General features: G+C 47.1%; 1 protein-coding gene and 1 non-coding gene across 3 annotated transcripts; both read right to left on the minus strand.

Annotated features, from left to right (window-relative positions):
• Positions 1 to 8,225: 8,225 nt before the first annotated feature.
• Positions 8,226 to 27,152, minus strand: Ak2 (adenylate kinase 2). Of its 2 annotated transcripts, XM_057785258.1 has the most exons (7): positions 26,980 to 27,152; positions 20,750 to 20,875; positions 17,500 to 17,610; positions 17,296 to 17,390; positions 12,189 to 12,261; positions 11,276 to 11,471; positions 8,226 to 9,175 (listed from the first exon to the last, which is right to left on the minus strand). In XM_057785258.1, the coding sequence occupies exons 1-7, from the start codon at positions 27,070 to 27,072 to the stop codon at positions 9,171 to 9,173; spliced, it is 699 nt and encodes a 232-aa protein (XP_057641241.1). In that variant the 5' UTR covers positions 27,073 to 27,152; the 3' UTR covers positions 8,226 to 9,170. The 2 variants fall into 2 exon arrangements, with proteins under 2 accessions (XP_057641241.1, XP_057641240.1); XM_057785257.1 differs by lacking the exon at positions 8,226 to 9,175 and having other exon boundaries at positions 11,100 to 11,471.
• LOC130884511 (small nucleolar RNA SNORA31) lies at positions 18,842 to 18,970 on the minus strand. Its single transcript, XR_009058038.1, has one exon. It is a non-coding gene; the product is annotated as a small nucleolar RNA SNORA31 (small nucleolar RNA).
• Positions 27,153 to 27,803: the final 651 nt, after the last annotated feature.

Below are 27,803 nucleotides of genomic sequence, written 5' to 3' on the forward strand. Positions count from 1 at the left end.
AGAGAAGCCGGTTCCCCTCTCATTCCTCAGGTCTAAGGATGCAACACAGGCGAATCCAACAAACAACTCCGGCCTTTGCTGGCAGACTCAGAGGAGGACATGTGACCTTATCTAATCCTCACTGAATCTGGGGCTTCTGCCGGGAATTCCAGGACTCTGGTCCTCTCTCAGATTTTGGGTGGTGTGAAGTGTAGATGAGATGCTTGGAACTTTCGGGGTACCCTGAAAGCTGCAGATAGAATGCTGATCAAATCATGTCTGATTCCCAGGCACCACTAGCCCTCAACCAACACACATGCTCAGGTGTTAGGCATACTTTCTGTTATTAGCAGAGCAAAGCATCCTGACTCAGATACCACCTGGATAAAGGACTTGGTCTCACTGGCACAAGCACTTATTGTCTTATATAACTGGGTCCCTGCTTCTACGCTGAGTGCTAGGGACCAACGTCAGGAAATGTGCACAGGTGGGGAACACTGGAGATTAAAATGCTGACCCCGGGACAGCCTCTGATGCTGAGTTTGACCTGCTTGGCATCCGCTCCCCTCATCTGAATGGCAGGAGCCTGACTTCCCTTTGGGAAACCACCTAAAGGCCCAGTCAATCAACCTAGCCAACTAGCAGTTTGCTTTCCCTGCCGCTGTCATCCCTTCAGTGACAGACATGGAGTAGTCCTGAGACTACAGACTCCTCTGTCTTCTTCTGGGGTCACTGGACAGGAGACACAAGCCTGCAGCTTCCTCATGCTCAAGAGGAGAGTGCCAAGACCAAGTGCTTCCTCTGGTGTCTGGCCCTGCGGTGCATGATCTAGACAGAGAAGACAGACACGGTCCTCCCTCTTCTTGAGCTCTGTCTTAAGGGCAAATGAACCAGTGATCACAGCACAGCCATACAAAAGACACTCAGAGGGCACCAACTCGTTTGAAGACATTTTTTTTCCAGTGCTGGAAGATTATATAACATGATAAACAGAAAAATTAGAACACACTAAAAATTTAAAGAATAAACATCGTAAGTCCCGTTATGCTGTACTGATCATATGGTTAAATTCTTCAATCATCTCAAATGCTTTTCTACACAAACTATTTTCTTTGAGACAGGGCGTCACACAACTCAAGCTGGTCTCCTCCCCACGCACAGTGGAGGGTAACCTGCTCTTCTGATCCACCTGCCTCTCCTTCCTTATGCCTGGATTGTGGGTGTAAAACACATCACTTTATAAGGGGTTAAGGCTCCAACCTAGGGCTTAATGTCAACTCAGGTGTGTCCCCATCCCCAGCCTGCTACACAAGCTTGGAAAAAAAAAATCAAAAATGTTAGGCCATGAAATGGCTGCCTTTAAAAGCACTTTTGCCTCTGCCCCCTCCCCTCCCTGACAATGTGGGCATCATTCACAAAAAGTTAATGTAATGTGGGAAAAAGTTGGATGTCAGAACAGCAAAAACATTACCAGTGGAAACATGGTGAAAAGGTGCCATGGTTATGACGGTGACATCAGGAGAAACATCCACACTATCTCTGGAGCTTTTCTGTAAATGTAAGATGTAGTCCAGAAAGTTCAGTTTTAAAAATAACCCCATGACGGGCGTGGTGAGGCACAAATATGACCTCAGCGTTTGTAAGGTGGAGCCGGGAGGATCAGAAATTCAAGGTCACCTTTAGCTTTGTACTGAAGTCAAGGGCATCTTAGACTATATGAGCAACTGACTAAAAACCAAAGGAGGAGGGCAAGACCCATTCTGCATTGTTTTAGAACTTGTTTACTCGTCCAACAGCTTATCGTGAGATTTTTCTGTTCTGAAGGGATTACTTCATAATTGTATACCATCCTGTCCAACAATGAATCAGCCAATCTCCATGCTCGTGGAAACTTAGGTTGTTTCCAGCCCTTATCTTGCTAGATGAGCTTTCGGCACACACTTACTCATTTCCTTAGAACACAGGAGCTGGAACCCCTCAATCACCTCCCTTCTTACAGGGCAATTTTGAAAGATTCTAACGTAGGAGGCAGCCAGTTCTCACAGGGATTCTTCTTGCCCAGCACAGCCCCTTCCTAGTGTTAAATCTTGGTCTGAGTGGCTTCAAGCAGGCCAGTTCCTACAGGCAGCCACGGCAGTGCGTTTGTGATCGATGAACAGGTACAGGCAGCCTGAGCGGTGCCTTCAGCATCAGCTCTGGTTCTCTCCTCTTGTGTCATGTTATCCTTATCTGCCTGGCTCCCAAGTCAGGGCCACATTCTTTCTGCCACTAGACTCGAGTAAGCACCCTAGGAACGGAACGGATCCCCATCCACCCAGGGGTACATCTGGCAGCGCAGGAGAACCCAGAAGTTTGATGGTTTTTCCTAGAAGGCAGAGAACGCAGTAGGGAATTGAGATGGTGAGAGCAGCCATTCTGAACTACCTGCTGGTCTTGGTGAGTGCCCCAGGCAGTGGAAAGGACCACTTTCTGGCAGCTACTGCTATTTAACTTACACACGCTCTACCACCATTCTCCACGGGCACTCTGAGCCGCACTTCACAGTGAGTTCACTGAGCTTTAGAGGCTGTCTCCCCCAAGGCAGAGGATCATCTTTGTCAGCCCCAGAAACTTTTGGGCCATGGAACACAGCTGACAAAACTGAGGGTACCCTGACTCCTGCTCTTCAGTCCCATAGCAAAGACTGGATGGTTCATGCTCAAAGCAGTCTGGAATGTTGAGGGAGTCAGAAAGGCCCACAGACAGAACTCAGGGGCCGTTAACGTCTTCTGCCTTATCCGTGAGGTGAAAACCTCTCTTCGCTTTCCTTGTGTTTTCTCTGGAAGAAAAAATACTATTTCCAATATGGTGCAGATTTCCCCCAAACTCTGTGCTTTGCCAGGCTCAGGGCACCCCTGTGCTTTCTCTGCTGCAGTCTCCCACTCTTCTACATGGAGCCTCTTACACCCCACACCTCACAATTAGCCTTCCCTTCTGTCTGTTCTTGTAAAATGGACTTAAGGCAGCTCTCCCCCCACCCCAGCACCTCCATAGCGCACACTGAGACTGAAGTGGGGGTAACCCCGGCAGAGTAAAGCACGGCAGCTGAGTAAGAGACGTCACCCTGAATTTCCTCATAAGCAGAGCAAAAAGGGAAAGGCAGAAAACGAAGCATTTCTTAAACTTAGAAGGAACCAGAGCCCATGAACGCAAGGATTTCCGAGCTCTAAGCCCAAGTCTTTAAAGGCACAGCATCTTAAATTGAGCCATACAAAACTGAATGTGGGGTTCCTGCAAAACGTGGCAGGGATGAAGTTTCTCAGTGACGGCAAGGTTAATGACTCAGGTGTTTCTGGCAGTGTGCACCCGTGTTGCATCACTGGTCACTGCATCACTGCAGTCCTTAGCTGGCACAACCCGCAAAGCCAAGTGACTCACCCCAGACAGCTCGGCTCAGACCCCAGACTCTGGTGTGTGACAAACTGCTGGGTTCTGACTGGACAGAGTCTTTCTGCTCTCACACTAACGTGATGATTTAATTACAGAAACGTTTTCATACTATCGTTTGTTGGTCCTTGACATGTAAATACCAAATTAGCTTATTTTTGGATTATATTGTGCTAAATGCTTTCTTTTAAACATTGTTACATGATCTTGTGTGAGAGCAGGTTGGGGTGTGGAGGTCAGAGGAGGTTAGAATTGGTTCTTTCCAGTCATCCTGTGGGATTCATGGTTCAAATTCAGGTTGTCAGGCATGCTGTGTCTCCTCTCGGAAGCATTTCGACAGCCCCATATTGTGTGATGTTTTACTATTTTGGCTTTTTGGGGGGCTCACTACCCAGCTCCCAAATAAATCTCACACGGAGGCTTTTTCTTAGTTATGGACCCCCAGCCCCGGCTTGGCTGTTTCTTTTTTTTTTTTTTTTCATATTTATTTATTATTTATTATGTATACAATAGTCTATCTGTGTGTATGCCGAAGGCCAGAAGAGGGCACCAAACTTTATTACAGATGGTTGTGAGCCACCATGTGGTTGCCGGGAATTGAACTCAGGACCTTTGGAAGAGCAGGCAATGCTCTTAACCTCTGAGCCATCTCTCCAGCCCCCCCGGCTTGGCTGTTTCTGCCCAGCTTTTCTTGAACTATCCCATCTACCTTTTGCCTCTGGGTTTTTTCTTTTTCTTTTTTTTTTTTCTTTTTTGGTTTTTCGAGACAGGGTTTCTCTGTAGCTTTGGACCTTGTCCTGGAACTAGCTCTTATAGACCAGGCTGGTCTCGAACTCACAGAGATTTGCCTGCCTCTGCCTCCCGAGTGCTGGCATTAAAGGCGTGCGCCACCACCGCCCGGCTCATTACTTTCACTCTTATTCTGTGGCTGGCTTGGTGGCTGTGGATGGCTGACCCCTGACACCTTCCTCCCCTTGTTCTCTCATCGCTCAGTTTTTTCCGCATTTCTCCTATTTATACTGTCTGTCAGCTCCGCCCATCCTAGCTCCTGCCTTGCTATTGGCCATTCAGCTCTTTATTAGACCATCAGGTGTTTTAAACAGGCACAGTAACACAGTTTCACAGAGTTAAACAAATGCAACACAAACAAAAGTAACACACCTTAAAATAGTATTCCCCAACAGCCCCAATGCTAAAGAATTTTCAGTACTTTCTGAAATGATGCTAAGTATATTTCTGCCACGTTGTACTATATACTTATTCAAAGTGAAATTAACACCTCAGCCTTGACAATTATAAACACGAAAATACTGATTAATGTTGAAATGCTGGAGAAGCTCTAGTACCCATAGCATCAAATATTCAGCCAAGATTTCCTTTTTTTTTTTTTTTTTGAGACAGGGTCTCACTGTGTAGCTCTGGCTGTCCTGGAACTTGACTAGGCTGGCCTTGAACTCTGCCTGCCTCCTGAGTGTTGGGGTTAAAGGTGGTCGACACCCCTGCCTGGCTAGCCAAGATTTCTTAGCATAAGAAAAGCACATCTGTCTCTCAGCAGCATACAAACTTGCTTGTCTGTGATAAACGGTAAATTATATAAAAGGTTTTTTTGTTTTTATTTGTGTTGTGTGCATGTGTATGCATATGTTTGTGGAGGTTAAAGGTCAGCCTCAGGTGTTTCTTCCCAGGAACACCTTTTTAAAATGACTTTAAAGTATGTGTGTTGTGCCTGTGTGGGTAGGCTCATGAAGGTGTTTGGGGACCCTGGAACTGGAGTCACAGGCAGTTTTGAGCCACCTGAAGTGGATGTTAGAAACCAAACTTGAGTTTCTTGGAAGAGCAGCAAGAACGGCCCAAAGTGCCACCTCTCCAGCTTCTCTCCCCTTTTGTGAGGTGGGGCAGCTGGCAAGCCCGACACCTGCCTGTTTCCACCTCCCCAGCACTGGGGTTACAATGGCACACCACCACACCCAGCTTTCTACCTGGGTGCTTGCTGAGTGATCTCAACCTGTAGGACTGCTTCTAAAACATTTATGATGATCAGTAAATGTTTTTTTAAAAAACATTTTTATTTATTTATTTATTTTCAGGTTAGATCTCCTGTAGCTTGGGCTGGCCTCAAAACTCGACAGCTGAGGATAACTTTAAACCCCGATCTCCAGCCAGGTGATGTGGTGCTTGCCTTTAATCCTAGAATTCGGGAGGCAGAGGCTGGTGGCTCTCTGTGGGTTCCAGGACAGCCAGGGCTACACAGACACCCTGCCTCCTGTTTCTACCTCCCAAGTGCAGGGACTGTAGATGTGCCGCACCACACTAGACTGAAAATTTCAAGTGTATATTGATTTTATATAGCCGGATAATTGGGGTCACGTGGAAAGGAGCTCCAAGTGAGAACTGCTAAGCAGCTCTGCTCTAAGGATTGTACAGTGGGTTTCCCACTTCAGAGTAACGTTCAGAACAGATCTACTTGCCTACAGGCCTGAGGGATATCCATGCATCCTCACAAGATCTAAGTCTGGCCTCAGCCTCCTTTCCCACCTATTATTCTACCAAGTGCACTTTCACCAGGGGTAGGCACGCAGAGTGTTCCTCGGTGAGAGAAATTCATCATCACACGATGCCAGGGCTGCCTGAGATGCCAGTGGCAGAGTGCCCCCTTTGGAGCAACGAATAATGCAGCCACCAGATACGGGGCTGGAGTTGGAAAGCGGCCAGGCAGAGCCAGTACACACCCTCCTGCGCTGCTTGTTCCAAAACCAGAGGCAGGGAAACCAACCCCTCTCCCCCACTCTGCCGCTGCTGGAAAACAGGTGGTCTTAGGGGCTCTGAAAAACCAGCTCACCGGAGCAAGGAAGACAGAGACCCGTAACATATAGCAGATCTTACCTGTGATGGCATGGCTCCCAAGTCCTTCGTCGGGACACGCACGCACGCATGCACGCACGCCTACAGGAATTCCTCTTCATTCAATCACAGCTTGTAGCCGTTTCTGAACCAGAGTGTTTGAGAACCTCTTTATCCTCAGCAAAGTGTCAAAGCTGTCAGCATGGAGGCAGGAGGAGGAAGAGCCAGAGACTAGCTCTGGTTTTACTGTTCCCAGATGTAATATCCAAGCACACAGAGGCACCAGGGAGGTGGCAACAGAATGTACCTTTGCAGGGCTGAGAACAATCCACACACCCTCCCACACAGGGCACATTCTATACACATTAAGCTTCCAGTTATACAATACAAAGAAAACACAAAGAGAATTCTGCACACATAGTGGTTCTCTTCTAGGGGAGCTGCAGGTGAATTCCTCAGCCTGGCTCCTCATGCCCAGGAAGACAAGTTTTCCCCACGACTATATTTTCTCTCTCAACTCCCTTGCCCCTTGCTAGCCACGCTGACCCACAGGAACATCTTGCGTGTGAATAGTGAGCACACCTGAGGACAGGGACCATGCCATTCTCCACCTGGCCAAGAAAGGTTGCCCAGTGTCTTGTGGGAAAGGATCCACCAAGCCATCTTCTGAGGCTGCTCCTTGTCCCGCCTGGCTACTGGTGACACTGTACACAAGAGATCCTAAGAGACAATACCTAGCTTGATCCTCAGAACTGGCTGTAGCTCTTGCTAGGGAGGACCTTCTTGCCCACACAGCTGCACAAGTCTCTGGATCACTTCAGCAATGTCACAGGGACAAATGTATGATGGAGTGTTCCAGCTGTGTCGGTTTGTGAGACAGACGACTGCTTCCTCAGTCACGAGCTCCTCACCTATGGGACACTGCGCACCTTAGTGAAGGTCACACGAGTAGGGCTCAGGACGTGCACGAGGCCTGTGCACAGTATTTGGTATAATGTCAGTCCTCGGAGCAGAGCTGATTCTTTGTTCATCAGTCCTGATGCGTGGTGAAGGAACCAAGGTCCAAAGCAGCACTTAGTTCATCCTGACTTTGCTGTTTATCCTTCTTGGCCATACTGTTGCCATTTTCCAGGTCGGTCTGACAGACACTTTTTTTTTAAATTGTACATGACAACCCAGAAAAGCCAAAAAATTTCAGACATCCAAACAGTCCAGAGAATGCAAAGATTTGAGCAAAACAGCCATGCTGACATCTCAAGGCAACGCTGGAGATGGGGCATGGAGGAGCAGAGGGGGCTGGCTTGGTGAGCACAGGATGTCAGATTCTAGCAAGATGTCTGCAGAACAGTGGCGCCTCCAGCCCAGTTCACTCTGGTTTCGGGAAGAGCAGCAATTTCCCAGAAAAATCGCCAGCAGAGGCAGCTTTCCAAGAGTGGGAGCACCAATGGCTTAGGGTCACTTTTGCTGGGAAGTAAACGGATGTCAAACAGGACGAACAAAGCGGCAGCTGAGGGCGCTAGCAGTGGGAGCTGGGGAGGCAGCCAGAGACGTGGCCTGGGCAATAGAAGTACAGGCCTGCCAGGCAGCGGACTACTGCCCGTTCCGAACTGTCCAGCCCAGCAGGAAGCAGGTATTTGTGTGTATTCTGACCCAACATTTATCCAACGCCTAATGCCGTATGTTGTAGAAGACAGCACCGTGGACTTTTGTCCAGATGAGGCAGAGCGAAGTATGTGGCTCACCACTGGGGTACGTGATCCACCACTAGACTGAGCTGCCTTGTCTGGCTCAACAAAGGCTTGCCCAGGAGCTGACGGCTACAAGGATGCGGGCTCTGCTCAGGAGTACACATGTGTACTTCTTCATGACACTGCGCTAACCACCATGAATGGAATGTTCTTTAAAGACAGGTCCAGAATTCGACATCATTTTTTGTCTTGTGATTCAGAATTCTTCAAAAAAATGCCACAACAAGGATGCAAATTTTCAACATACTTTATTGAGTCAGGGGCCAAACACGGCAGCATTTGGTCAGTTATGAAGGCACCTCATTGAAAGATACATCACAGTGTTGTCAGAGATCCCAGGCACAGGACTGGAGGATGAGAAGGACAATCTTTGGAAGATTTAGCTTAAGACATTTTGTTTCCCCTTTCACTGCTGAGTACTGAACCCAGGGCCTTGTAATGCCAGGCACACACATGCCGCTGAACTACATTCCTAGCCCTTGTTCACTTACTGAAAAGGGTCCTGGGGATGAACAAAGGCAAAGTTGTAGGACTAGTGTGTGCCGGGTGGCTGCTGAAGGCTTTGCCGCTAGAGCAGGCGACTCCAAGTGGGAAGAAGTATGTGATCTGTCTCCCCTTGTTCCCCACAATTCCAGTAAAAATGATTTGCTGAACCACCCCCCATGAGATCACACCCCCACCTCCTCCATATGTGCAGGCGAGTCTTTAACTTTATGGAATGGGGAGTCACTGGCAGCAGCCCACGGCGCTTGCTGCATACAGGATACACAGGTCCAGTCTGACGGCTACATTCTTGGCCTCGTGATCCATGAGCTCCTTACATGGAAGCTGAGGTCTCTTAGAGCATTATTAGCTTTGTGTTCCAGAGTAAATGAAAACTTGATTGCTTAAAAAATACCTTAGCTCATTTATACCAATCACCTCCAATCACGGGTTTTTTAAAAAATTAATCTTTTCCCTTCCTTATCTGTTACAAATTCCCACCTATGCATTTTTTAAAAATTCCTTCTAATTACAACACTGCCACTGTTCCAAATGCTCGTCTTGAGCCCCTCACCACCTCCGTCACCATCCTTTCTTCCCGTGACCACCCCTTTCCCTTCTGCCCAGCACCTAAGAGCAGGGATCACACGGCGGGGAGATGAGCAGGGTGCAGTCTCGCCTTGCCTTCTTTTACTAGGCTGAAATAGAGAGGAAAAAGAAAGAACAAATTGGGTTTTAAAAAAATCAAGTAAATATCAGGGAAGGCTGGCATGCAACCAAATGCATTAAACACTGGACATTTCTCTGCCGGGTGAAAGCTCTCATGCCCGTGGAGGTTAAACTCTGCAATCAAACAAAGCAAAAGTGCAATGCCAACCAACGAAGAATATCTGTACCCCTATGGTTTTCCACCAGAAGCCCAGATGTTATGGGCATTTGGTGTGTGTGCACACATGAACATATATGTATGTATACATATATGGTCAGGTGGCAGGTGTCTGTGCATAGATCATTCACATTCAGTTAGCAACCACTCAGCTGTGAGACGCATGGAGCCTCCCTCACTCTGAGAAAGGCCTCCTACTCCCGCAGGCCCAGCTGGTAGTTCTGGTTTCACTCCTCTCCCTCACCCATTTCCAGCAGTCATGTGCTTTTCAGAAACACAAAACACCAGACTGGGTTAAGAGCAGACAGAATTAATCTGAAGCTAAGGAAACAAGGCAGGCGGCAGCAGCGGCAGTCACTTGGAGGCAAAAGGGAAGCAAGATGGCCACATACCCATGGAGCTTCCATGTGGACAGGTTCAGACAGTGGGAGAGCACAGGCCAGATGGGGCCCGAGAACTTTAGAGCCAGCAGGCTACGCAGAGGCAGGTGCTATCATTTGCTGGCCATGTCACTGACTTTCTAAGCTGTCCAGAGGCTGAAGGCCTTGAGGTCTCGTCACATCAGCCTAGTATTTTATCTGTCACAAATCATCCAGAGACCAAGACCATAGGACATTCGTAATAGTGGGAGCTAAGGTTGCAAATAAAAGCTTGTTTTGGTCACATATGGCCTTGTTTTGGGGTGATCTTTTCTTGGGGAACCTGTCGGATATAGGACATTTGAGAGGGACACATCTGATTTGGGTAGTATTGTGTTTGGATAAATTTTTGATGGGAACGAATCCAAAAAGAGATTCTTCCCTAATCACTGGTTCATCCCTGGAAGCAGGCAAACAAAAACAAACCTACCTATAAGTGAGTCTGTATGTGGGGAAATAGATTTGGCTGCTCTGAGTTACCTAGCCCTAATGTTCAAAGACAATCTGAATCCTCGAGGATCTTCTACCTGATTTAATTCTTTGGAAATCCCAAGTGGTCTCAACTTTGCAGCCTGTGATGTTGACCACAGAAATATCCCCCGTCGCCTGCTCCTTCGAGTAATTGCTGGAATCTGCAGTATGTCTTTAAAATTCCATTTAAGGGGAAAAAATTACTGATGCCTGTGGATCCACTGCCTCGTGGTTTTGTTTCCTGTCAAGAATGTGTATTAGGAGCTATGACACTGACTGACTTCATGTGACTGTACACTTGGAACCAGCTGCTTGTTACGGTAAGTACCGTGAGGCTTTGTGCCTGGAGTACCTGCCAGATAAATACTCAACAGTTCATTTTGCCCAAAACATAGAATTAAGTGTGGCTAAAGGAAATTTTGTGTGTGTGTGTGTGTGTATAAGGAGGGGGTATTACAGCACAGGAAGGGGATTATAGGGCAGGAGGGGAACAAAATCTATTAAAACACATCTTATTTAAAAATCTTATAAAGAAGCTGGGCATGGTGGGGCATGCCTTTAATCCCAGCACTCAGGAGGCAGAGATGGGCAAATCTGAGTTTTCGGCCAGCTTGCCGATATGGTGAGTTCCAGGACAGCTGAAGATACATAGAGACCATCTCAAAAAATAAATAAATAAATAAAATTTAAAAAAAAAAAAAGAGGCTATAATGATATCTAATAGCATGTGTGCTAATTTTTAAAAAGGTATGGGTAAGAAAAGTAAACAGCTAGGAAAACATAGTCCAGGATAGAATGTAAGGTGAGCACACACACCAAATACATACAGAGAGTGCTGTACATACATGAGATACATCAAATAAGTGCTGTTTAATCAGTACATTAGAAGATTCCCTTGCTACCTGAGGGAGGAAGTGTCCCTGCCTCCCTTGCCATGCCCACCCATTCCTTTAACAGGGACAGAAAGAAGAAAGAAATTCCTCTTAGAGCCCAACATTAGATAAACATAACCAAGTCTTTACATGTGGCTTTGGAGAAGGCTGCTAGGATGCTGGCAAACACGACGTCTGGGGTCTGGCACGCGTCGATGGCACTGTGAATGCCCCGCTTCCTGTAGTACTCCACGAGCGGGGTGGTCTGCGTGTGGTAGGCCTCCAGGCGGATCTTCAAGGCCTTCTCATTGTCATCTGACCTGCGGATCAGGGGCTCTCCAGTAATCTGAGAAGGAGAGGGAACAGACGGTGGGACAGTCATGACAAGTGCTCACTCTTCTGGGATGCAGGAGGCCCCAGAAGCAGAAGCAGAAGCAGAAGCTGGGGGCCAGAAATAGCAATGCTTTTTGCTTGTTGTTCTGTGCCCAGGCTGCTCAACTTCTACCACAGCCTGTCTAGAGTCGGAAGGAGAGGGAGACCCTGGAGAGCAATCAGCTGCACTGGCAACTGCAGTCCCGCTGCTTAAGCGTTCAGCATGATTAGGGAGCATCACCCACCAACACCGTGAACGCAGTCAGTGAAGTGAGAAAGGGCTCTGGTAGAACTGCTGACTTTTTGAACCGTGGCCCGTGTTCACAGACCCTGGACGACCCACACTTGTCTCCCATGACAAGAGGAAGCCCGAGAAATTTCACTGGTGCCTGCATGCTCCACAGCAGACCAGGAAGACTCTGTGTCACAGATGAGACCCCAGGGCAGCAGTCCCTGGGTACCCCAAGAGCAGGGCATTCTGGAGCACAGTGGTCAGCAACGTTCTCTTCAGTGCCACCTCCTGGCAACCGTGGTGTCAGGATGAGCATAGAGCCACCTGGAGACACTGTCCAGATCTATCACATCTCACTTACTAGACAGTGAAATATTTTTCTGGCTAAATGATGGAAGAAGGAGGAAGGAGAAAACAAACAAACCCAAAACAAACCCCTCCTGCCCCAAGTTTACATACATCATCTTTCATTGGCTCCTTTGGGGGGTTGAACTCCTCATGGTAGGACCGGCCACTCTTGGGGTGAATCAGTCTGCAAGACAGCACATGTATTGTGAGTCAGGTTGCCTGGAAATACCTCTGTACTCCAGGGGACTCTGGAATGACAAGCAGAGACAGAGAAGAATAGAAGACTTTAATCAGCAGAGACCCCAGCTAGCACGTCACACCAGGAAAATAACCGGCTGTCTAGCAGAGGACAGCTATTGCTACCCCTTGGTTAGAGGGTTAGGGTTAGGGCTAGGGTTTAAGAATGTTTTCTGCCTTGCCCAAGCATAAAGAAAGATGCTGGCAAGAACAACCTAGTCCAGACCTTAGGAGGACTCTGCTGTTCAGTGCACACAGACATTCATTCTAGTCATATCCATTTCCTAAAGAAGTTCCTAGCTGAAACCAGATCTTACACTGAATCTACCTGCTTATGAAATGATGGATCACAATCTCTGCTACAGGCAGCACTTAGCAGGAATCAATAGCTCCAACAAACACGACAATCCTTACAATATTAATACAAAGTATTGGGGAACAGAACACCTTGACTTAAGCTACTTCTGCACCGACACCCCACAAACATCTTAGATCACAAGTATGTGCCTGCTTGTGCTGTTTCCTAGCCTAATAAAAACATGTTATGGATATACAGACAATGATGCCCACCTCTGTGGCCACTGATAAACGACAGTGTGAGCAAGGCTAGGCAATGTCCAAGCCACTAGGAGAAAAGGCATACTAAGCCAATCATGAAGATGGACACTGTAATAGTCTTAGCTACCAGGGAAGTTAAGGTGGAGGAACCTGTTACTTAGGCCCAGGATTGTGAGAACAGCTTAAGCAACAGTCAGACTCTATCTTAAAACAAAGAAGCTGGGTGTGCTATAATCCCAGAATTTGGGGGAGCTGAGGTGGGAGGATTCCCATAGTTCAAGGGTAGCCTGGGCTACAAATAAAAATAAAAGCAGATGGGAGGGCAGGCTTCTTAGTGCTTTGCACCAAGCCTGATGACCTGAGTTCAATCCCTGGGACCTCCATGATTGGGATAACTTACTCTTTTGGTCTCTGCCTGTGAGCTGTAGCATGCATGTACATACCCTAACATACATACATATACATCATAAATAAATATAATGTACACAGGGCAGGAGAGATGGCTCAGCAGTTAGGAGTGATTTCTGCTCTTGTAGAGGACCTGAGTTTACAGAGCAACAACCTGTGACTCTCCAGCTCCTGGAATCAAACAACATCTCACCACGGCCACCTGCACTCATGTGCACATACTCACACAGATACACACACCTGCACTCATGTGCACATACTCACACAGATACACACACCTGTACTCATGTGCACATACTCACACAGATACACGCACCTGTACTCATGTGCACATACTCACAGATACACACACCTGTACTCATGTGCACATACTCACAGATACATACACCTGTACTCATGTGCACATTCTCACAGACACACACACCTGCACTCATGTGCACATACACACACAGACACACACCTGCACTCATGTGCACATACTCACACAGATACACACACCTGTAATCATGTGCACATACTCACACAGACACGCACACACCTGCACTCATGTGCACATACTCACACAGATACACACACCTGTAATCATGTGCACATACTCACACAGACACGCACACACCTGCACTCATGTGCACATTCTCACACAGACACACATACACACACACCTGCACTCATGTGCACATACTCACACAGATACACACACACCTGTACTCATGTGCACATACTCACACACAGACACTCACACACTGGCACTCATGTGCATATACTCACACACAGACACATTATTAAAAATGAAAAAAAAATCTTAAAAAAACAAACTCAAGAGTAAGCAGTGTTTATCTGGCACTGTGAAAGTGGTTAGTGGTTGCATCTATGCTGAACCCTACTAGGCAACAAATCCATGTTCTGACTGGGGACAGCCATATAAAGAGGAACTTGGAAACTCAAGAAGAGGGGGCAGGCCACATTCTGCACAGCAGCCACTGCTTTCTTTGTTGTTGGGTGGGTGTTTCTTTGTTTGGTTTTTGAGATAAGGTCTCTCTATGTAGCTCTGGTTGTTCTGTAACTTGTTATGTAGACCAGGCTGGCCTCAAATTCGGGGTGATCCACCAACCTCTGCCTCCTGAGAGCAGGGATTAAAGGTATAAACCACTACACCTGGCAAATTGTACTTTCTTAATTTTCCCCTCTATTTAAGTGATAGCTTGTCTGCCCCTGGAAGTCTGTCTAATAAGAGCTTCTGAGCACACTGATGGCACACCCCTCTTGGGCTCCCTCTCCCACTGCACTGAATGGTCAGAATAACCTAGTTTCAGACGACTCTGAGATCAGAAGCAGACGTCACTGTACTATTTTTCTAGAGCTTGTCATGGTCTTCAGCCCTGGGGTATGGTTTGATGTAGGAGCAGGTACCCAGGATGCTGACCTCATCAAGTTAGAGACCTCCAGTGTCACTGGCTGTTACTGTCTGCTTTGTACCTCCAGAGTAGCAAGCCTAGGGATGTTTCTTACTGTCAATCTTGCTGCTGCTGCTGCTTCTTCTTCTTCTCTTTTTTTTTTTTTTTTTTTTTTTTTGATTTAGAGATAGAGCTTCTCTGTGTAGCCCTGGCTATCCTGGAACTCACTCTGTAGGCCAGGCTGGCCTCAAACTCACAGATATCCACCTGCCTCTGCCTCCTAAGTGCAGGGATTAAAGGCATATACCACCATCACCTGGCAATCCTACTGTTTCTTGGTCTAACATCAATTTTGTCTACTTCATGCCCAAAGGGACTATAAAGAAATGCAGGTCTCTGTTGTGTAGAAGCCTATAAAATAGCTGGAAACATTAAAAAAAAAAAAAAAAAAGTAAATTTGAAAAGAAAATTAATGTAAAGCAGTTTTGAAGGTACCCCTCAGAGCCTTACAGGACAACACACCTCACACTGTTACCTATTCATATCTGGCTTTCCCCTTGAAGGTTCGGATTATAAACACACACACACACACAAATATTTGACCACATTATGAAATCTAATACTCTAATAAAACAAGACATTTTCTTCCTATTCAATATAAAATTGACATGCCCTGATAACAGTGGGAGCATCAACTAGAAGAAATACAGCTGTATACCAAGAAGGGCTAACAAAGAATGATTTACAGAGCACAGCCATCCAAACAGGTGACCATGAATGCCCACGACACAGGCTTACCGCCTTCCCGAGGGCCGCTGAAATGGCAGGCATAAAAAGGCTACATTCCAACCTGCACAGGACCGAACTAGGCCCTCTGAGTGCGGGTGACAGATGTGTGGCTTGGGCAGTTTCTGGGGCCACTGGTCGTGGAACCAGGATTTATCCGTAGTGCCTGAACTGGCTTTCTGGAGCCCATTCCTTATGGAGGGATCCCTTGCTCAGCCTAGATACAGGGAGAGGGCCTCAGACCTGCCTCAAGTGACTCCCATGGGAAGGCTCGCCCTCTCTAAGGAGTAAATGGGGGGTGGGGTAGATGGAAGGTGAGGTGAATGGGAGGAAGGGAGAGGGAACTGAGATTGGTAGGTAAAATTTAAAAAGATTGTTTAAAAAATTAAATTAAAATAAAATTAAAAAAAAAAGCAGCTACTTTCCTTACAGGCAATTCAGTATGCCAGGTTCCTTTACTTGTCTCCAATGGTATACTCAGCCTGTTATTAATGGGTAACTCCATTTTTGGGAGTAGTGTTAGTATTCAGGCATCTGCACTGGCCTGCCCTTGGGTTCCTGACAGGATCCGTCCTCAGCTCTAGGCACTAAGAGCACCTCCTGCGCAAATTCACTGTGTTCCCTTTTAAAAGGGCCTTGACCACCTCCCATCTCTCTCTGCCTTTGTCTGTCTGTTCCTTTCTCTCTCCTTCTGCCTCTTTCTTTTCTTCTGCTGCTCCTGTCCCCAGAGGCTGATCTCCCTCCCTCTTTTTACAGTCCGCTTTCCCTAATAAAAACCCCTCCGCATGAATCTGTTGCACGGTGTCTTTCCCACGCTGCTTTTTAAAAATGACAAGTTATGCTCATGCCTTTTTCTCATGATCTCCCCAGTCTGTTCTCCAAGCAGGCTGTGGGGTGGCTTTTAAGAGCCCCAGGGTTCACACTGGTCAGGTCATCAAGAACACCTGTGCTTGGCTGCAGACTAAGAAACATGACTGAAGCCCAGGACAGGGCCAAGTTCAAGTGCCCTGGCCACCAAAAGATCTAGATCTCAAAGAGGGACTTTACCAAATTGAATTCAAATGAACTAGAAGGTATGAGAGCTGAGAAGCAGCCCATCCCTGATGACTGCACCCTGGACAAGTGGCAGGCCCTGTACTCATGAGAGCTTCAACTGTGCTGTAGCACACTCTAGTGACACCAATAAATCTCTCCCCTTCCATCCTTGATACAATAAAAAAAAAAAAAAAATTACAAAGGTTCTTGTAGTGGTGCTGGCAGACAAGAAGCAGATACAGAGAAATGGAGTAGAGAGAAACCACAGCCTGAAACAGCGAGGATTCTCAACAGATGCATTTCTGTGTTTGACACTATTTCAGAGAAATAAGAAAACAAGCTGCACTATGAATCAAAATTTCTTTCATTAAAAGAAAAATGGGTGGGGCTGGAGAGATGGCTCAGAGGTTAAGAGCATTGCCTGCTCTTCCAAAGGTCCTGAGTTCAATTCCCAGCAACCACATGGTGGCTCACAACCATCTGTAATGAGGTCTGGTGCCCTCTTCTGGCCTGCAGGCATAGACACAGACAGAATATTGTATACATAATAAATAAATAAATATTAAAAAAAAAAAAAAAAGAAAAATGGGTGGGTGTTGAAGAGATGGCCCAGTGGTTAAGAGCATAGGATGCTCTTCCAAAGGACCCGGGTACAACTACCAGCACCTACAAAGCAGCTCACAACCGCCTATGGCTCCAGTGCAGGGGAATCTCATGTCCTATTCTGACTTCCACAGGCACCAGCGCTTCTGCCCCACAGAGCTCTGAGCAAGCATGAAGGCATCTGCAGGGATACCTACCTTCCAGTGATCCTCCGGATCAGCAGGGAGTCTGGAATGCTGAACTCAATCACTGAATCAAGCTTCTCCTTCCTCTTCTCCATGAGGTCATCAAGCTGCAAAAGAGCATGGACCCACCTAAGCTCGATCAGCTCCATACCCTTGAAGTAATTCACATAAAGAGCCAGCATCTGCCACCGTGCAGCTGTGACAGCCACCACCTACCATTTCAGCCTGCCTCACAGTCCGAGGGAAGCCATCTAGGAGAAAGCCATTTTTGCATGAAGGACTCTCCAAATTCTTCTCAATGAGTTCCACAACCATTTCATCACTCACCTACAAGAAAAGAGCCCTGGGTTCAACTCTGTCATCTAGGTTGATACATCCCACACACAAACTCAAGTCTATGCACAGAAGACTTGGTTTCCAAACAGCAAGTCAGTTTGACTCCACAGATGCGAAAGCAGAGTAAATGTGGGGTGTCTCCATTATAGTTTGGATCTTAAATGTACCCCCTTGAGCTCACATATCGAAGGCCTGATCTCTAAGACTATGTTTTTAAACCTTATGTATGTGTGTTAGGGACGGAGGGAGGGCACATGCACCACGGTACACATTTGGAGCCACTTCTCACCTTCAACCTTTACTTGGGCTCAGCACTGAACTTTAGGTAATCAGACATGAGTAGAACACACTTTTTTTTTTTTTACCTTCTTAGCCATCTTGCTTGAGTGAGTATGCATTCTATCTGCCTCTATAAGGTACGTAGCTTTGTTTTAATACACACTTTCCACAACAGTTCAACATAGCTCAGAAACAATGGCACCAAGTGGCCCTGGACTGGGACTGATAGTATTTTCTTCTTTAGTTGGCTTCTCTTACATATTTATCACAGCCACGCAAAGCTGACCAGGACAGACTCCATCTGCAACACTCACGTCCATAATTAGCTAGTGGCCAGACATGTCCCTCTCCTTGAAACTCTAACATGTTCCAATAAACTGGGCAAGGGAAGAGGGATCCATGGGCTGCGCCCCAGCAGGACAGCTCTGTGTGTCTTAGGCCCTATGGGCCTCTTCTGCCAGTAACCCTTTAACCATCATATAACAGCTTATCAGCAACAGGCTGTCCTCAAGGTGAGGTTACACGGCAGAGACATCACCCAAGAACCAGGGGAGAAGAGCAGTTTGACTAGAACATAGGGACATACCAATTATTCCTGATTCACAAGTTCATACCACGACTGATATGCTGGCTTGATTATTTATCTGATCTGGGCTGTCTAAGGCATGAAAAAGAATGGCATTGAATTGGCAATATTGGATCAGAAACAAGAACCAAAAAGCCACCACAGCATAGTCTAGGCCTTTTCAAAAAAAAAAAAAAACAAAAAAACCACCAAAAAATCTTTCATTCTCCCAGGGCCTTTAAAGAGAGACAAGTTCCCACCTGTATTACAGCACAGGCTGTCAATCTTGTCTAGTCTGTCTGTCTTTCTTTCTTTCTTTCTTTCTTTCTTTCTTTCTTTCTTTCTTTCTTTCTTTCTTTCTTTCTTTCTTTCTTTTTTACATGTACTCTCCAATTCAACCTGGACTGCCACAGAGACAGACAGGAAGCACAGAGAACGTTTTTCTTTGGCATCCTAGTGCAAACCAGAAGAACAACCAAACTGTTCCAGGTCTATCAGTGGATGCAGTTGTCTAGTCTTTATCTTCAGAACTGGCTATGAACTTAGGGACAAAGTATAAACCGCAACTCAACGAAGGCTCGGAGATAAGCAATCTCACTGCCACATGCCCATTCTCTCTCACACAGAATTTCCTGCCAAAACCCAAAGTCCAAAATCTCTATCTTTCCGGCTTGATTCGTGGCCTCACTGATATAAAGGGAATGGTAGGAAGGAACGTGTGGACAGACTGGTTGTGGCCCACACCTACCATCTCAACACCCGGGAGGCCAGCCTGGGACACACAAGTGCCAGGTCAACTAGGCAAACACGTCAAATCTTGCTTCCAAAACAGAAACAGGGATGATGAAATGGCTCAGTGGGTACCACCCAAGCCTGACAACCTGACCTTGAACTCAGCACCCATGTGGTGGAAGAAGAGAGCTGTTTATCAAAAGTTGTCTTCCAGCCCCCACATGAATGCTGTGGCCGACAAATGCAAACACTGACAGAGTATAATTTAGAAAATTAAAAACAGGAACAAAACAAGGGCAGAGGAACTGCAGTATGGCCCAGTAGTCCAGATCTCGCCTGCTGTGTTCAAGAACAAAGTGACTTCTGATAGTGTTACCAAAGTCATGCTCTAGAATAAATGTTAGAAGCAAGAGCTGGCCCAAGTAAAGGTTTAGTCAATTCACTGTGTTTGTCAAATCAAGCCAACTGGTTTATGACAAAGGCTTACTTTCCCACAACTACCAACCAAGTAACTAACTCCCTTGTCAGAACTAGAGCGCGGGGCTGGAGAGACGGCTCAGCTGTTAAGAGCTCGGCTCACAACCAAAACTATAAGAAATCGAGCAGTGAGCCACTGACGGGCTTTATGGGCATTCTGTGGTCTCCCAGAACCTCCTCTGCATACACCCTAGAGTCTTGTCCCAGGAACAGCGCTTTTACTTTTCTATTTAGTTTGGGTGAATTACAAAAAGTATCACATAGTATCTTAAAGAAAACTATGAACATACAGAAGGGGCTGGAGGAAGAAAAGGGAATGGGAGCGGGAAATGATATAATTCTATATACATACATATGTATACGTATATATGCATATATATTGTTTGTTTCTTTGTTTTGAGAGGTTTCACTGTATAGTCCTGGTTAACCTGAAACTCAAATTCAGAGACCTGCCTGCTTGCTTTTCAGTGATGGGATTAAAGGTCTGTGTGGCTGGCTGGCGTACACACACACCCCTAAACTTGAAAAATTTATTATTTTGTGTTTATGCATGTTTTGTCTGCGTACCACGTGCATGCTTGGTGCCTGCTGAGGTCAGAAGGGGTCGGATCTCAGGGAACTGCGGTTGTGACTGCCATGTGGGTGCTGCTAATCAAACCTAGGTCCCCCGAAAGAGTTATAAGTATTCTTAACTACTGAGCCATCTCTCCAGTACTTATAATACTACTTTAATTAAAAAGAAAGGAAAAAAGAATACCGTGAAAATGGCTGGCAAGATGGTTTTATGAGAAAAGTGCTTGCCCATACACATAAAATAATAAAACTATACAAATAAGTTGTGAACCAATAATAAGTCCAGAATCAAATAAATAATGTGCTCTGCTCAAAGTTCCTGTACCTGGCATCTCCACACAGGACTACCTCAGAAGACTTTCTACGATGGTGGAAATGTTCTGTGACTGCACTGGCTTCGACTGTGTCTGCAATGAATAAGGAAGTCAACACCCAGAAGCCCATGCAGCGGGGCCACCACTCTGGACTCGGAACGGCAACACTTGCAGGTACGACCAAACCTACCAGTTTTCCAGCATCCATCGTCGCCTTCAGCTTCTTGCCCAGCTCTGAACCTGAAGCCACCATGGCTCTCAGCATGTCCCCAGTGGCCAAATGGCAGACACAGAAGTTTTCTGCCAATCTGGGTGCCTGTGGAGTCAAAGACAAAAACCAAGAAAGAGTGAGCACTGTAGGCCCTGGCACTTTCCTTGTTTGTAATAGGAATAGCAGCATCTTACCTTATATTCTAATGTAAAGCAATTATAGGGTTATCGTAAGAACTCTATGATTGCATGATATTCCAAGTAAAGTACTTGGAATCCACTTAGCATGCAAAAAAACTAGATATTCCCACTAACCAGGCCACCGAAACACAAGCTCACGGCCCCTGCTCTAACTGAGAACACACACAGCAGCTATGCAATCCTTACATGGCTGCTGTGACCCTTAGGCAGCTCATTCTCTAAAGCAGACAGTGCTCAAGTATCTTCCACAGGTGAATGTGCTACTGTGGTATGCTGTGGCCGCTAGGTTTCGCAGCTGGGGCAGGCAAGGCAGACCTGCTGCAGTATCCTGGCTAAATCCTCCTCGCAGGCCCAGAACAGCTTGCACATCTGTTTAACGTGAAGAACGCATCCCTCAGAAAGTGGCTGTGATGTGTACATGCTGTGCACAGGCATCACCTGCAGGTCAGTTTTAGGAGGTGACTGGTTTGTTTTGTGACAGGGTTTTGCTATGGAGCTCAGGCTGGTCTCATGATCTCGATCCCCAGCCTCCTGAGGGGCTAAGATTACAGACACATTGCTCCCACTGGCCCAACATGGCCTTTTGGCCAAAAGTGTAGGCTCAAGCCAACCCCAATACCTCAGTCCCGACTTATATGGCTTGAAGAGTTACTTCTTCTCTCTAGTTTGAAATCGCTAAGTAAAGCGGGGAGGGTAGTAAGACCGTATCACTGAGCCCATACGGGTTCTACACAGAACTGGCACATGCGAAGTCCTCAGTGAGCAGTAGCTGCTACAGCAACCTCTGCCCTGGTTCTGTTCATTCAGGCGGGAAGAAAATATTCGCTCACGCCTCTTCCATGAACCCTGAAGCCAAGGAAATGGAGGGCTAGGAGACCCAGATCCCAAAGCTCACAGACCGTGCTGGAATAGACATAGCTCGGTGGTAAGGTACACACAAGGTATCGCCACACGCGTTTAGCTTTTCCCATAAAGACATCAAACAGATGCACACACAGAGCCTGGTGGAGTTTAAATGGAAAAAGGTCTGGACACTCCAATACCAGTTCTGTATTCGCAGGTGGAGCTTTCTGTTGAGTTGTTTTAGGAGGTTAAGTAGCTGGGATCCCTGTCTAAACTAGTTCATTGCGCGTGATCTTGGGCACAAAACAAAAATCGATGGGGCTCGATGCAGGAAATTCTGGTCCTATGATTCACAGATTAATTCCATGGAGGGAAAGTGTTAGGGACTGCACCCTGGAGAAAAGAAGGCCACAATGGAAAAGCCAGTGGCACCGTGGACACACCCCCAGGGAACAGCGCTTTCTACCAATCCAATTCTTGTTTATTAAAGTTAACTCGAGTGGACAAATCACAGAAGCCGGGGTCAAAACACCCGAGAAAAGCTGCGCCCGGAAATCAAGTGTTTGACTGTTATCCCGCAGTGTTGGCTGCTCACACTCCTTTCCAGGTGACTCCACAGCTGCATGAAGAGCACACTCCACCAACAGGGCGGATGTGGCCGTGCGGGAGATCCTGTGCTGTGGAGACTATGGATGGGCCCTGTCTAAGGCACTCAACCTCTGTGCAATACAGGGCGGGGGGTGGGGGGGCAGACAGCTCAGCGGGAAAGGCCCTTGCTCTGTGAGCACAATAACCCGCTGAGTTCTAGCTCCAGAAACCATGTTTTTAAAAAATACCTAGGTGCAGTGATGCTTGCTAAAGACCCCAGCCAGTGCTGGGAGGCGGGGACAGACAGATCCCTGAACTCACAGGCTAGCTAGTCTAACCTATTTGATGAGCACCAGGCCAGTGAGACATCCTGCCTAGGAAAAAAAAAAATCACATATATATTTATATATATTGTTGCCCAGAGTCATCTCTCAGCCCAGAAATCACTGAGGAAATTTACTTTAGCCATGCTGACATGAATCATGTAATATGAAATTCTACAGGTACAAGAGGAAGTGGTGGGAAGAAAACAAACCTCACTGAGCAGGTCCTCGTCAGGAGTGCAGTCAGCTGCTACTAAGGACCAGGCAGTCTAAGCAGGGGATGAGGGATGAGGGGCGGGCGGGCAGGAGAGTCCATGAAGGGATCATCTGGAGTAAAATGCACTCCTGCCCTACTGGAATGGATGCCCACTGCTGGCAGATCTTCTGATTTTCACCAGGAAAAAAGAGCTGTAATTTCTTGTTTTTTAAATTTCACAACTGAAAACATTCCATAGTCAACCCATTACTTAGAAAGCTGACAAAAAATAAATAAATAAATAAATAAATAATAAAAAATGGGAACAAACCAAGCATTTAAATGGGCTTTATAAACCACAGCACTGGGCAAGCAAATAGGAGATGGAAAGTTTGTACAAGTTAAGTGCCAGCTGTGGAACATGCTTGGAATCTCACACCTACGAGGCTGAAGCAAGAGCTGAGTTTCCGGCCAGCCTGGGCTACCTGCTGAGACACTGGGGGGAGGGGGTCCAGCGAGGAGAGGAGATATCTCAGCCAAGGAATGAAAAAGGAGTAATACAGTCAGAACGCTATGGCTTTACCAGCATAATTAATTACCAGACTTAGGAAATCCATAGCAACCACTCCAAACATTGGAAGTGTCTGAAGGACAGAACACGGCAGTGCCTGGGTAGCCAGGCCAAGAAACTGAATCTGAAAAACTATGCAGCAACTAAAGATCTGCAGGAATGGAAGAGGGCAGCATTTTAAACACAGCAAAGGAACACTAATTGAAAACTTGTAGGTTTCTTCCACAAAACTACAGCATAAGAAAGAGGAACAGGGCAAGCAAGATGGCTGAGCAGGTAAAGGCCACCATGCCTGACGACTTGACTTCAATTCCAGGGACCCATACAATAATCTAATGATTGAAAAAAATAAAAACAGAAAGACTTAAAATTATCATATGTATGAAACCAATAGAAATTTGAACATTGACTATTGAAATTTGTTAACTTTTAGGGGATATTGGGCTGGAGAGATGGCTCAGTGGTAAAGAGCTCTGCCTGCTCTTTCAAAGGTCCGGAGTTCAATTCCCAGCAACCACATGGTGGCTCACAACCATCTGTAATGAGATTTGGTGCCTTCTTCTGGCCTGCAGGGATACATACAGGCAGAACACTGTATACATAATAAATAAATAAATTAATTAATTAAAAAAAAATTTTTTAGGGGATATTGTATTTATTTTTTTAAGCTTGTTTTAGAGATACTAAAATATATTGTAAAAATGTTATGGTGTCTGGATCTGACTTATCATAATTTGGGGGAGCATGGATGGGGAGGCCATCAGCTGATGGTTACTGGGGCTCACTACACCATGCTTTCCTTCTTGTGGTTCTGAGGAGTGAACGCAAGACCGCACACAGCTAGGTAAATGAGCTACCAGCAAACACATTCCCAGCTCTGTTATTCTGAGGCAAGGTCTTAGTAAGATGTCCAGGCTGATCTCGTTCTTAGCCTGGACAGGTCTTGAACTCGTGAGCCTCCTGCCCCAGCCCTAGCAGCTGAGATAACAGCCTTTCACCTGCACCTTTATGTGCATTTAAAACTCACAGGAAAAAGTTTGGGGGTGTGGGGGTGCGTCTCCGGGCTGTCACTCCCGGTATAGAGAGGGAGGCAGATGGAGGTTAAGCGATTGTTATACATTTTCTGAAGACCCAGTTCTTTGTTCATGGTGTTGTTTTTGGACACACAGGGTCCCACTCTGTAGCCAAGCTAGTCTCAAACTTGGCCGTAGTCTTTGGGATTACAGAATGTATGAGTTGTTTCTCTCGCTCTTTCTCTTCTTCTTCTTTTTTTTTTTTTTGAGACAGGGTTTCTCTGTGTAGCCCTGGCTTTATTGGAACTCACTATGTAGACCAGGCTGGCCTCGAACTCACACAGGCCTGCCTATGACTCTTGAGTGTTGGGACTAAAGGCCTGCACCACCACTGGCTCGGCCACACTCAGCTTTCAAGTCAGACTTCTAATTACTTCACAAAGCCTTCTTGGACCAGCTCCTACCATTCCTGTACCTTCTTCCATGAGCTCACGGGTGTACTGTCCTCCCAACCCTGAATAAATCAGCTTGGCGACGAACTGCAACAGAGCTGGGTGCAGAGAGATCTGCTGCTGAGGAGTCAGCATTCACTGTGTTCCTGCCAGGTGCCATCCCAGCAACGAGGAATGGATGGGTGACCCCAACAGAAAGGCTACGAGCTCTAATAGCCTCGGACGCTCTTCCTTTCCCAGGTGAAAACACGGGAGCTAAGAAATCACATCGCTTGCTAGACTATAAGGCCCTGATTCAGCAACGGGAGAGCTGTTCATTTCACGGCTGAAACAATCAATGTCAGGAGAAACTGAAAAAGGTCACACAGGAGCAGTCCTGTCCATGACAGTAACTCATAGTAGGAGCTGTCCACATCCAAGATTGAACCCGCTTAGACTGCGGTTACCTAACTACTGAGAACGACAGCAATAGGAACGAAGAGATGTCAACATCACTGAGTGCAAGGTAGTGGTGGAACCTCAGGAAAAAAGAGCCTGTAAGTTTATAGAGAGAGATGGTATAGTGGTCCTTTGTGACCTACAGCCCAGAGGCAGAGGTAAAGTCAGAGGAAGTGAACTAAGCCTCCACCTCCTCTCTCGCTTCTCATCACCCCCATTAACCTGTGGACCTCATCCATCCCCAGCCACTCCATCAAGTGTCAGGAGATGTGACAGGTGTTATAGAGGTCCCCACAAGGAGTCAGATGATGAGCTGCTGGCCAAAACTTTTAGAATTTGGCAAACAGGACAGGTGACATGGCCGAGCAGGTAAAGTAGCTTGCCATCGAGTCTGATGACCTCAGTTGGTTCCCTGGGCTCCACTTGGTAGAAAGAGAAAATGACTCCAGCAAGTTGTCCTCTGACCTCCATATATGTGTACCATGGCATGCATGATTATCTTTAAAAAAAAAAAAAAAAAAAAAAACAATAAACTCAGTAGTGCTAGCAAGACTGGGGACAGAATGGTGTCCATTTGCTTGAGAAGCCTGCCTTGAAAGAATTCCTTTAAAGATCAGCAAGATCCCAAGGCGTAGGGTCTGGCAGGGAGGTAGAAGTGAGAAGTGGGTGGGTGATGCCAAACCCTGGGCAATAACTCAACTTATCAGTTTCCAAATCCTGTGAGATCATAAATCCCAATCCTGACCTATGGCCCAGATGCCAAGTGAGGCCCTGGAGTGGGACAGAAGGCAGCTCCAATCCTCTGGAGGTACACGTCTTCAAGAAGCCAATGTCACTGATCTCGGAAAGCCATTGGACCTCTGGACCTGCTTTCCTACCTGCTGGCCCAGTATGTTAGCGTCCCAAGATCACACAACTAAGAATCATTAAGAGTTATCTTGTGCCACTCACAACCCACATGGCTCCCGCGCTTTATAAACACGACCAACACATTCACCTCCAGCTTTCGGGTGAACTGGAAGGGTTTTCGCCCATCCCCCTCAACGCTGGTGCCTCAATCATGACCCTGCCCCACTCTTGGCAGTACGCCTCGATCAGCACACGCCAGCTCTCACTGCGCTCCACGTGCTGCAGAGATTTTCTTACCCCTAGTTATTAATCATTAAAAAAAGTTCTACCCCCTTGTGTATGGAAGTTATCCCTGACTCAGGACAATCCACTCCCAACTTGGAGGGCGTCTTGGCCACAAAGCTTTCTCCCACTCGGGCCTGGGATCCGGAGCTTCAGTCTGGAGGGATCGCCCTACCATTCACGATTTTCAGTTAACAGCTCCTGGATCCCCTAACAGGACCCCTTAGCCTGGGTTCCCCCCAAGAGCCCCAAGCCCACTTCAGCCTCCTCCTACCTCCGACTGAGTCCCTCCCCTAAACACCACGCCACAGCCTGGGACCCCCGCGAGGGTCCCTGCCGGCCAGAACTCACCGCCCCGCTCCGGAGCGGGAAACGAGCTTCCGGCTCTCCGACCGCCCTGACCTTGCAGCTCCGCGGGATCCACCGCCGAGCGTGCAGAGGAGGGGACACTCACCTGGGTCCCCTTGCCAGCCCCGGGCGGCCCCAGTAACACGGCCCGGATGCCCTTCCGACTCTCCGGCTCGGGAGCCAGCGCGCTGGGAGCCATGTCTGCCAATGCCTCACTCCGCCAGCCGCCAGCACAGCTCACCGGCGGGGCTAGCGCTTCCAGGCCAGCGCACAGACTACTCCGGGCTCGCACTGGCTGCTCGCCGCGTCCGTCAGCCCTCTACGCCCGCCCGCGAGCCTGACGGATGCTTGTATCTCCCAATCGTACGACGAGTCTGAGGGACTCTGTTTCTGATTGGACAGAGAGTTGAGGAAGAGCGAGGAAGAGGCGGACCAGCCTGGGAAGAGTGGGGCTGAGAGCGCGTGCGGCTTTTGGCTGCTGTATTTAGTGGGCGGGAAATCGAGATGGAAGCCCGGAGCTGGAGGGAAGTTCTAGTTTTGGCGTTTGACAGTTAAGGACTCCGGAGGCTCCGTTTGAGCCCTCTGAAATTGCCCGTGGGAGTGTAAGTGGGTAAAAATCACTCTGTGAAATCAAATTAGCAATAACGTATCTCATACCCTTTGTGCCAGTAATTCCACTTCCAGGAATTCAAAGGACCTAACCAAGGAGTATGTAATGATTCTTTAACAAAGATGTTGATCGCCTTATTAAAACATTCTCAAAGCTCAACACACTGAAATAGCTCAAATGTCCAACAATAAGATTGGTTAAATAAATTCCAACAAATTTGTATTCTGGACACCCCCAACCCTGTTTAATCACAAGGGCAAATGCTCCCCCCCCCCCCCAAACTCCAGAAACTCGCAGCAGTTACAAGAAAGCCCAGTTTT

The sequence above is a fragment of the Chionomys nivalis genome, chromosome 11 (genome assembly GCF_950005125.1).
Source record: "Chionomys nivalis chromosome 11, mChiNiv1.1, whole genome shotgun sequence".
NCBI classification, from domain to species: Eukaryota; Metazoa; Chordata; class Mammalia; order Rodentia; family Cricetidae; genus Chionomys; species Chionomys nivalis.